The following is a 12,413-nucleotide window of genomic DNA, read 5'->3' on the forward strand; positions in this document are numbered from 1 at the left end:
AGCAGCTTTACAGTGATAACAGGAAAATAATTTAACAGTTTGTTTCCACAGTAAAGCAGATCTAGAAGATAGCATCATAGTCCAGCTTAAATGAATTCAGTGATGATTAATTTTATTAAGTATACTTGGAATAGTTCCCTTTAGCACAAACAAGTATCTTTAATACAATCTAAGTTGAACTTCAGCACTGTTTTTGAACAACTAAAATGCATTTAGTACACAATTAGATAAAAGTTAAGTTAAAGTATACGAATTTATAGTGTGCCACAAATACATTTAGTTATACTAAAGTACATACAAATAAATTGTGCTTAAGTATATATATTTTTTCACTAGGGGAGTGTCATTGTTTTTCTGGAGCTGGTGTGCTACTGGCAACTAACAACGAACTCTTGCGTGTATCCTCTTGTGTACTGTATGTTCATCTTTCTATGTTCATTTTCAATTCATTTGTCATCATCACTTTATTTTTCACTTCAGCTATGATAAAGAAACATCCATTCTTGCGCAATGCAATGTGTTCATGCATTTCGGGGGTGAAGCAATGAAGGGAGTGGTGTGTTTGTTTGGGTTGATTTCAAATATCAAAAATGTTCAACAACAATTCTCAGAAATCACATACTGCACCTTTAAGAAAAGGTTACTGGGGGCTCTGGCGAGCATGGGCACTGAGCCGGCGTGAGTTCATCATCAGATTCATCACCTCTGGCCTTGGGCTGCCATTGCTTTTTTTTCTTTGCGGCTCAGGGGCAGCGGGACGCAGAAGAACCTGAGCATCGCCCATGATCAGGGCATTTCAGAGGTAAAGGGTCTTGACTATCATTACGCTGCAGTAAGTAAAGTGGGCGTGACCCAGGCAGAATACACATCATTCATGCACATCAGGAGGATCACTGAGTACAGGAGAGGCATTCTTTCCATGCCATTGTGCTTAAAGGCTGTGCAGTCACCAAAATGCTGTAGGAGAGCAACTGGTAGAGTGTTGTCCTCTACTAAGACGTGGCCAACTTTGATTGGTGAAGGCAGCTATCTGAAGCAGAATGATTCTGAGGCAATGACGGTCAGCACCACCCTTTATAGCGGAGGTGCCCACCTCTATTTTGTGCGTTTAAATGTACTTACACTGGCGTCATTTAGTAAGGCTTCGGTATGTTCGGAGAAAGGTGTTCCCCCTAAGCGTCAGCTACACAATGACACAATGTTGAGTGAACCGGACTATAAAGGAAGTTTTGAAGAAAAATAATTTCTAGGTTTTCCGGATTATGGGAACCCTGTATATAATGACAAGGGATCCCTTTTCAACACTTGCAGTTAATTGTGAGAAAAGGGGCGGGTTTTAAGTGGACTAAATGAAAAATCCAGCATACATCACCAGGGAGAAGTCTGTTTCACTGGAAGATCGAGTTATGACTTTTTGATTAAACATTATTATTAAAAAAAGAAATGTAAATGGATGGATACAAATTAAATGGATGAATTATTCATAATAGGATTAATAGCATGGATTTAGAAAATAGATGGGGTGATTTTTCATTTAAGACTAATGTTAACTTTATATTTACATATAGTTACATATTCCAACCAAAATTTGGATTTGACTAGATTGTGACAAGTAGACTGTGATTATGAGAGTCATATTTTCTTGCTGCATGTGTGGCCTTGGATACATGAGCAGAAAAGAAAAATAATTTCAGGGGCAGAAAAAGTATTTATGTTTAGAATTTTTTTTTTATTATTATTATTTTTTTTACTAAAATGAATTACAGTATGTACCTTAAGGCCAAAACATCTTTGATGTGTGTAAGCAGCTGTTAAGGTTTTACAGTCCGCTTTAGATGTAACATTTCAGCCCTCTATTTATTTAAAGCTTCTGTGATCTCACCTTAACCCAGAGCACAGGCTGAGTGCTGCAGAAGAGCCCTCCACATCCTCTATGTAACCACTGTAATGACAATGACCCTGATGGAAAACGGAGAGAGAGAGAAAGAAGCCACAATAAATTCCACCAAGAACAAAAATGTAATTTCAAAGACTTGACTAACATACAGCAACATTCTTGTCATTCTAAACCTGAATTAAGCTCACGGTGTTTGCTTGTCAGGGACCAAAACCTAGTAAGAGGGTCTGACAGCATTACTGTAGGTTCCACTAGGGGGCCTCAGTATGATTTAAAATAAGACGAAACAAGACATTAAAATAAGCCAAAGCAACTAAAAATCAAGACATTTCTTATTTTAATTCACTCCCTCAACAACAGTTTCTTTTTCTTTAAAGAGCCATGGTTTCCATGGTCTTGAACAACCTGGATAAATGAGTGTGATATCTAGACCTGCAAAGTCATGTAAATGAATTAAATCTGGTAACTCAATGGGAATTTTTATTATGAATATACATTTTTCTAGTTACTGTATGCCAAGCTTTTTTGTGAGTAAAATATTTTTTCTTTAATGGGACCTAATTCCCCTTTTTACAAGATGCAATATAAGCATTAGGTGTCCCCAGAATGTTTCTGTGAAGTTTCAGCTCAAAATCCTACAAAGATCATTTATTATACCATGCCCAAAATGCTCCTTTTTGGGTGGAAGCAAAAACACGCTATTTTGTGTGTGTATCTTTAAATGCAAATAAGCTGCTGAAGCTAATGAGTGTCCATGACAACAAACTAAGGAAAAACAGTACTGACTGAAACCAAGAGTCTGTGTGGTGTGAGAATGTGACAAATGCTATATAAATATACAAAAAAAAAACAACAACACTGACAACAACTGGCATCCAAGAGACAAATAAAAAGTTAATAATAAAATCCCCCAAACCACTCAGAAGAACTTTGCAACCACTTAGTTCAGCCTAAGTTGAGCCTAGTTCACACTACATGATTTTAAGCCCGATTTAAGCCCGATTTGCAAGTTAACGAGCTCGTGACAGGTCAGGCTGTAATCGCGTGCAAATCTGCGGGTGATCCGCGCTCGCCAATCTTTGAGTGTGAAATACTTAACGACGCATCAAAACCCCTCGCTGACACATCGCCGACGCGTCGCCGACGCCAGAAAAATATCTAGCATGCCAAATATCTGGAATTGTCGGCCGACTCGATAGCCTGTGGTGTCACGTGTCGCGACGAGCAACAGCCAATGATCATCTTGTTATGATAATACAAAAGCCCTTTGTATTTGTAACCATCGTTGCCAAACCACAACAGGCAGCTGCTTTTTCATTATAATGTTTTACTCACTTCCAAATCTCTATCTGACAGACAATCCCTGCTGCCCGCGTGTGCTTATCCATCCGTTCACCCATATTCTTTTTTTTTTCTCTTTTTTTTCTTTCGGGGTTCTAAACAGATCATTGCACAAACAATATAGGCCTATATATATATATATATATATATATATATATATGGGGTGTGCGTGTGCCGGTTTCAGAATTGGTGTGACGGTTATGACGTGAGTCAAATGACATACCTCATCGGTTATTATATTGCCTATTTCCTTTTTATTTTATAAATAGGCCTACATGCAATTGGTTGATGAAACATTTATTAAAATTAAGATACAATTTGTACAAAACGAAATTCGTTTTAAATAAATTATTTCTACAAAGCAAAGTGGTAAAAATCATGTCTCACGATTTACAAAACAAAACTTCATTAAGTGGTAAAAACCCAATATAGCATCTTATGATCCTATCTTTTATTACAATTGTTTTTGAGCTAAAATGTAATACACATCATATATACACACTGTATATGTTTCTTTTATCAAACATGTTTGGGGCCAGTCAAGGGGTAATTAAACTGCACGATCAGTTATCGGTAATGATATTGTTTATTATTGCAAATGTTTATTGCTAATGTTTATTATTGGAAATGTTTTTCATTTGTTTAATAAATCTCATAATGATGGCACATCACTATATCATAGTCATAGCTTTTATTTCTATCTCAAATGATTGAAAGAATCAATTACAGTTGGAAACATATAGACCAATAATAACACAGACTGTCAACAATTGTTTTTAATTAGTATTTAAACATTCTCTATAATAGAAAAGATAGAAATTTAAAAATATTTTAATAACACGTTTTTTTGCGGTTATAGAGTTCTAATGACGGTGCTCAACTATATATATATATATATATATACCAACAATTTTGTCCCGCCGTCCATTTGCCATTGGAATGCGCCAAGACTTGTTGTCAGCTCCTGTAGTGTGTAAGCCCCTGTTGCAGAAGATTTACGTAGTGTCACATAGTCTGAACACCACAACGACTTCAAGACTCCAGAGCAAGTCATGTAGTCTGAACAGCACAGCGATCTGCCGACGTTTAAAGTTGTGTAGTGTGAACTAGGCATTAGCAACACCCTGACAACCATTCACCACACACCTGTACCAAAAAATGTTGTGTGGGAATGCAACCACTCACATTTACTTTTGGAAATATAAAATATTGGTAATGATAATTCTAAACATGCCATTTGGAATAGCTGGAGGTACACAGTGTCTGTAGTCGTGATTTGTAACTGTAGTTGGTTTCTAGGCATTGTGCTTTGGGATGCCAATTCTCCTCTCTTTTCTTTCATTTAGTTGGTGTGTCATTCTCTACATCATTAAGACCTATTCCTTTGTTTTCCAGCTTAATGCCATGATAGTGATTAGAGTTAACCAGTAAATAGCTTTGTTCTCATGTGTGTGTGTGTGTGTATTTATAAGAGAAAAAAAACCTAGTCCACCTTATGCAGCTAGTTACCCTTATACTTTTTGCAAATACTCAGTAACGGCTCATTTGACCCAGCATGTAGGCTTTCAAACAGCACTTTTTATTGACTAATGGTGTGTATGTATGACGTAATGGGAATCGGAAAACACATCCTGTAGAAATCCCATTGGACATCATACACAAGTGAGGGCTGGTTGGATGACACGCTGATTCCCAGCCGCTGCTTTCTGAATGGATGATTCTCCTAAATCTAAACTATTTATATCCCTTTGTAAAAAATAGCCTTGCTTAACTGTATTGAATGTGCACTTGTAGAGAATCTTATAAGTATATATATTTTTTAAAAACTACTTGCAGACAATATAATAAAAAAAAAGACACTTAAATATAGAGTACACTTTCATGACAATGGGCCCTATCATACACCTGGCACAATGCAGTGCCAGTGCCAAGTTGTTTTTGCTAGTTTCAGCCCAACGCAGTTATAATTTTCACGTCCTGCGCCACGTTGTTTAAATAGCAAATGCATTTGCGCCCATTTGTGCGCCCTTGTGATGGTCTGACAACAAGGTGTGTTCGGGCGCATTGTTGGCGCATTGCTATTTTGAGGCAACTTGAATAGACTGCGCCATTGACCGACTGAAACCTGGTCTAAAGTCAATGGCACAATATTTATTTTATTTATTTAAAGAGCGCGTTAGTAATGTGCCCCTATAGGCTGGTCTACAACGCGCGTACACTCTTCTTATTACACACACAGGGCAGCAGCACACAAACATGCCAAATATAAAAAATAAAAGGATTACAATGTAAAAGATTACTATTGTGTACATAAAGATATGGTGGAATCCGGCTTAACCTTTCGCGTGAGCAGATCCGTTTGCTCTCTGGAGAAGCGTTCAGTCTTTCCACTCGAAAATTCCCCCATGTAAATAGTGAATCCGCTATGGCGCGAGTGCAACTGGCTTTTAAAGGGAATGGGAGATGAAACTCTGATTGTTTTTTTTTTTTTGCACGTTACGCCCAAAACACACCCATTCCTCATTAAGATAATAGGCTTTTAGACCATGCGCTGGGCGCGCCGACCATTTTTCCCGTCGTTAAACTAGCAAAAGATTCGGACACACCCTAAGTGCACTTTAGACCATGCGCTTAGATAATTAAAATAGGACCCTAAATTTAACACACTTAAGTACACTTTTAAAAAGTCATAATGTGAAGTTAAATGTACATTTCACATAATTATTTATAATCTTTAAAATTCACTTATTTTGGTGTTGACTAACATAGTAAAGCACATGTAAAGTACTTCATTATAATTTTAACTGTAGTGTATTATTCAATATTACATTTAATTGCTACTTAATCATTACAAATGTGTAAATACAAATATATTTAAAAGATACACAAGTTTCAAAAGAAATGACATTATATCACAGTATATTTCAGTTTACCATAATTGTTTGTAAGTATAATCAGTAGTACACTTTAACCATATTTCAAAGATAATAGAAGTATTTAAGAAATTACATATAAATATGCCCTATTTAAGTGGGTCAAAAAACACTAAAGTTGAGCTAATTGCATTTCATATCAATTTAAACTATACATTTTAAATTAATTGCAATGAACTTTTACATTAAATTACATTTAGTTTGTTACCTCTTAAGCTTCACGAGGACCACGACGCACTGAATCATTCTTTGTTTATATAATTCAAAGTTTTAATGTAAACGATTGTTATTACCTCGACAAAATATACATCATTAAAAAGTTCTCAAGCTTCAGTATTTGACCTGTATTTGACTATTTTATTCTGAAAATCTTATAGTGGCAGTTATGTCTTAATTTGTGTCAGGAAAATGAAAAAAGGAGTCGATACCTTTAATATGAATTATGACCATCAGCCGCTCCTATTCAAAAAAAACTCCTGTACGGTCATCATGAAAGCACTTACAACAACATCTCTCAGGGTTTTTAGTTCAAAAGTGTGCACATTTCTAAGAGAGGAGTCATATTTATAATTTTTTTTACGCAAAATGCGGTGCTTTGACTGTGCAGTGCCACTGGACACTCTAATGTACGGTAATTCATTCATGCTAAAAACTGAAGGGCGCTCTATGCACGTTTAGTCCACAAACTAGAGACTTGTGTTGAACAGCCATATCATGTGACACTCCAGCAAATCCTTTACATAAACAAGGCTTCCAGAGATCGCTGTAACATGCAGATAAAGACATTTTGGAGCCAATAAACACACGATTGCAACGATATATGATTTATCTGTGTTCTTCAAGCCATGTCGGGTATTTCCATAATCATAGATCATATTTATAATGCAATGCGAATTGACATAACCTTTATCATTGAGCAGAATACTATAAAAGTTATATTTTTTTAATCCGAAGTCACATTAGATCACAGAAAGTCATTTAAAACACTCAACTTGCGTTATAAAGTAAGTTTGGAGCAAAAACATGATTTTAATCTCATAAATTGTCATGTATTGATCGTGTGCTAAGCTAACATGCTAGCAAGTCCTAAGATGCACCTGCCACCTAGCTGAGCAAATAGGTTATTTTTATTAATAATCTTGAATAGTGAAGCTCATTGAAATGTTTATTTTTCTCTCATGAAGGGCATTTGATACAGTTTCAAAGAATGTGAAGTGAGAAGTTTGATTAAAGAAATGAGGGATTAAAACAATGTGAATAGAAAGTCGTTACTAATTATAATGAAGACAAAAGAAAATAATATTTAGAACAATAACCAGGCCAGAGAGGTGTGAATGTGTGCAAGGAAGACTGAAACTGAATGGGGCAGTTTGCATCACAAAACAATAGAGACAATAGACTAAATGGATGCTTAGAAAATGACAAACATCTGTTAGCATTTTTGAGTCTTCTAAAAATAAAATCCACAGACATGGTCTTAAAAAACATTTAATACAATTCTGAGTTTTAGACTTATCTTCAGATTTGAAATATAACATGGTCAGACATGTGGCTTTAGCTGCAGTGCAATTCTAGATTAAAACAATGCCAACTTTAATTTTATTTTCATAAAGATATTTCGTAAAAATACATTTCTAATAACTACAAAATTTGTAAAGCTATTTATAACTAATATTTTCACACTGCCATGTGTCTGCTGTCAAATGAGACCATACTTATGCTTTTAAAGGGTTCATAAACTAGAGTTCTCAACGGGCCTGAAAATTACAACCCGACCCGACCCGGCCCATGGCTTTTAAAGCCCGGACCCGATGTAACCCGACACATAAACATGAATTATCTGCCCGAACCCGGCCCGCAGCCCGACGCCGCGTCGGATTTTTTTTTTTCTCTCATACACGTATTATCATGACCAGCAGATGGGAATTCAAATCAACCTTTAATGTTCACGCCTTTTAACAATACAAACAACTGAAACAATAAACTTTAAATATATAAATTAGTGATGAGTCGTTCATGAACTGTCACGTGACAAATGAACGAAAGACTCGGAAGTTAAAGTAATTTTTTATGTTCCCTGTAAATTATTTTTGACTGCATTATAATGATTTCTTAATTCAGAATATGATCAAGACTGCGTAGGTGGATGTGTTGGGGGAATTTGCCTGTTAAAAGTATAACATTTAAAGCCCCTTAAATGAACGAAATGACTCGAAAAAAGATTAGTTCATTTTGATGAACGAGATCGAACAAGAGAGTCAGTAAAATGATCCGAACTTCCCATCACTAATATAAATAGGCTGTAGTAGCGACGGTGAATTCACCTGCGGCAAGTTTACTTCTCACCAACTCCATCTTCTTCTCCAGGCTATAAAGGCGCGCAGCCGCGCACGCAGCGACGTCAGGTCTGCCCCCGCCCCTCTCCATGATGCACGTTACGCAGCAGCCAGACTTTCTTTACGGTGAACAGCAGCGTTGATTAATAAATGTTTTTTTTTTTTTTTTTTTTACTGAGCGGAAAAGATTAAGCCCGAGGTCCGACCCGACCCGAGTCATTTGATTATATTTTCGACCCGAACCCGGCCCGAACCCGCAGGTCCCGTCGGGTTTGTCGGGCCGACCCGACCCGTTGAGAACTCTATCATAAACTGTATCTGTTTTAGTTTGGGTATGCCATTTCTTGGGATTTTTTCGAAAGCGGGGGTTAAGGCTAACCGGTATATTCTTTTTCAATAATAATAATAAAAAAAATATTTAAAAAATTCACAAGGGTCCCCAGCCACAAAATTCTTCAAAATAACCTCACAAATTCACTCTCACGCTATTTCCTCATAAACTGAATTCTAGAAATCGGTCTCAGTCTTTTACAAAACATAATAGTCAGCTGCAAACATGGCTTGACCTCAAAAAAATTCTAACAAAAGGTTTCTCAGTGGTTTACAGTAGTATCATATGTACTTAAAAACAAAGTTTGACTCCAAGAAAGGCCTCATTTTCAAAATGGCGGCTGTCGGGTCCATAAAATGACCATTACTCCTTTGTATTCCTCCTAGACCAGAAATACTGGTGCCTGCTACATGTTTGGGCCATGTAATATTCTAATTAGCATATTTGCAAGATGGATAAGTGATTACAAGTACAATTATATATTAAAGCAATTGGTTACAAGCATATTTATGCGAAAAATAAGTACAATTTCCTTTAAGTAATTGCATATTTCTACTTACTCATATCATTTTGCCTAGTGTTGGCGTCCTTCAGGTCCACAGTGACGAACCAGTCCCCTGTTCGAATCTGCGCCAGGATAGTTTTCAACGTCAGCATCTTGAACTTCCCTTTGTAAAGGGAAAAATTCAGACGACGCAGGTCCAAATTGGGGCGCAGACCCCATCCTTCTTTAGGACGAGGAAGTAGCGGCTGAAGAAACCGCGGTTCAAGTCTGAAGGTTTACCTGAATTTTACCTGAGGTTTAGTATAAACCTGAGGTTTAACCTGAGGTTTAGTATTCTGCCACCTTTATAATTATATGCATTACATATGTATTATCTTATTCAAATTGAAATGATTGACCATTTTAGAGGGTTCACACACGTCTCTGTTTGGGCTAAGTTGAGTTGTTTATGATCAAAGTTATACAACTCCAATTTAAGTTACTTTTGGGTGCAATAACTTTTACATTGAATGTCAAGTCTGTGTTTTAGCAAAAAAAGGGCATGTATCCAAAACACGTACTGAGTAGGAGTTACATGACATTGGCTAAAACGTTTACATCTCTGGTTCACCCCAAACAAAGATAAAACCTTACAGTAATCTCACGAAATTATGTATTCCATAAGTATGTAATCATGTCAGTGCAATTTAGACAAGTCCAATAGATTCATAGACCTAGAAAACATGGAGTTAGGCACCAAGATTACTTGGCTAGGTCAAATAATGAAGTAGTTAGGACATTTTAAGGGCTTCCTGCCTATCTTGGACGCCATCTTTAAAATTACACCGTTCTAGTGGTCAAACTTTGGTAAACTTTTAGTATGTTATTAAGGACACCTAATACTACAAAAAACAGCTGAGAAACCTTTTGTTAGAATTTTTTTTAGGGTTAGGTGTTTTTTTTTTTCCATATATGCAGCCGCCTATAATGTCTATCAGCTAGAATGGAAAACAGATGTAGCTGACCACTGTACATGAATTGGTTGTTCACAATTATTCGCAATTTCAAGATATGAGAGAAAAAAGCACTATCACATTTGAACTGCTTTATTCTCATCCTGCTTTAAGGCAAGACACTACAGGTGAATAGGGTAACATTTTTAACTAGCAGATATCACCATGAAACTTTCCCAGTTGATTACCTACATTAAGATGAGAAAAAAATGTATTACAAGTTTTCTGTAATTTAATGTTTAAAATCTGAGTATTGGATAAAGCCAGGTTCACAATTATTTTTTCATTGTGTTCACATATCAGATGGGAAAAAAAAATTACAGAGGGATTTATGGATATTTACTTTAGTTATCCTGTAAATCAGAATATACTGTCTATAGCCTTAAAAAATGGATTTTCACCATCTTTTTTGGAATAAAATGTTATAGGCTATAAATCAGGCTAGGATATTATATTTTCAAATCCTAAATGTCTTCATAATATAACTAGGTACAAGACTGGAAAGTTTGGTGTATAGGTGCTACTGAAGTGGAGATTTCGGACTTGGAGTATGAGAGAAAAGTCATTTTGAGAAAACGGGCTTCAAAGATTTATATCAGCCAATGAGATTGCGCATTTAGAGTTAGGCCTAAATCCCCCCTTTTACTTTCATGATTGGTTGCTGATAAAAAAGGAAATTACCATATTTGGATCTGACAGCATTGTACAGGAAAGAGAGAGCTTTCTAAGGTGTATATGATGACAGGGTGCAGACAGCGATCACGGAGCAGCGGGATGATTTGGAACACCAACTTTTGTAGAATTTATGAGAAATCTACAGACGCAAACAGACAAGTGTAGTAAATAAAGACCTAAATGTGTATTTCTGACTTTTTTTCACCACAAGTCTGAAAGAAGACATGTTATTGAAGACAAATATCCCCAAATCTCAAAATTGACCAGTGAAAAAAAACAAACATGTTTTTGCCTGCCATGTCTCGCCTTAAGTTATGTGTTAGTTTTTTTTTTTTTTTTTATGCCTTGTTTGTTAAACAGAAAATCCTATAAATAAATCATTAGTAGGTTATTTTCTCTGGAAAGTTTAAACAACTTTAAGTTGTTTAAGTTGTCTCTGTGGTGCAAAAAAAAAAAAAAAAAACCTTCACCCTGTTTGTTTCAACATGACAACCAGCATAACATTTGCAGCAACAATGCCTCAAAACACTGGTGTGAGTTTAAGGGAAAGACTATTGGTTTATTTATTAGAACAGTCAGTATTTATGAAATTCAGTTTTGACGGTAGAAACGCACTTCACTTAAACACACTTTTTTTTTTCTTTTTTTTTTTACTTGACACTGCTTACACCAACTTTTTTGATCGTGAGGAAAGATGTAAAGTGTATGACAAGGCAATAATATGCAGCTGTTTCCTGTTCTGTAACAAGGAACTGTTATCAGACTTTCATATCACTACAGTCTCAGATCAGCATTTCACTAAAGATCAAACTACAAGGCATTTCAGAACATTTCCAAAAAGGGGTCATATAATGGTACATGCACTTTTACAAGTTGATTGCACTGAAATGTGTGTTGGCAGTGCCTGTACACAACCATCATATAATGATAAAAATCCATCCAGTTAGGGCTGCACGATTATGACAAAAATCATAATTGCCGATTATTCCCTTGAAATTGTAATTGCGATTATTAATTACGATTATCACAATTTACATTGAATATATTTATGAATATGAATATATATATATATATATATATATATATATATATATATATATATATATATAGGCATAATATTATACATGTTTACTTAAAAATTGTGAACACACACACTGTCCCCCTTTACTTAACATACACATAAATTGTAAGAGTATGACTAATAGTAAAGACTACTAAGAAATAAACATTAGGCCTATGCTAAAGCTATTAAATAGCAGTCCCAAACTAGCTTTTGTTAATACAATGTTGGTATGAGCCACCACAGTCATTTAAAAATATAAAAAAATAACACAAAGTGAAAATAAAGTGGCATTTTGGGGTTAATATTGAAACGACAGTTACCATGGTGAATACTCAATACT

General features: G+C 35.7%; 1 protein-coding gene across 3 annotated transcripts in view; it reads right to left on the reverse strand.

Annotated features, from left to right (window-relative positions):
- Positions 1-12,413, reverse strand: part of adam9a (ADAM metallopeptidase domain 9a) — a 65,008-nt gene that overhangs the window by 25,380 nt on the left and 27,215 nt on the right. For all 3 annotated transcript variants that reach the window (XM_084388413.1, XM_084388411.1, XM_084388412.1), the window contains one exon: positions 1,883-1,959. In XM_084388413.1, coding sequence (XP_084244539.1) covers positions 1,883-1,959 — 77 coding nt within the window. The remainder of the gene's footprint in view (positions 1-1,882; positions 1,960-12,413) is intronic.

Source organism: Rutilus rutilus, assembly GCF_951802725.1.
Source record: "Rutilus rutilus genome assembly, chromosome: 19".
Taxonomy (NCBI): Eukaryota; Metazoa; Chordata; class Actinopteri; order Cypriniformes; family Leuciscidae; genus Rutilus; species Rutilus rutilus.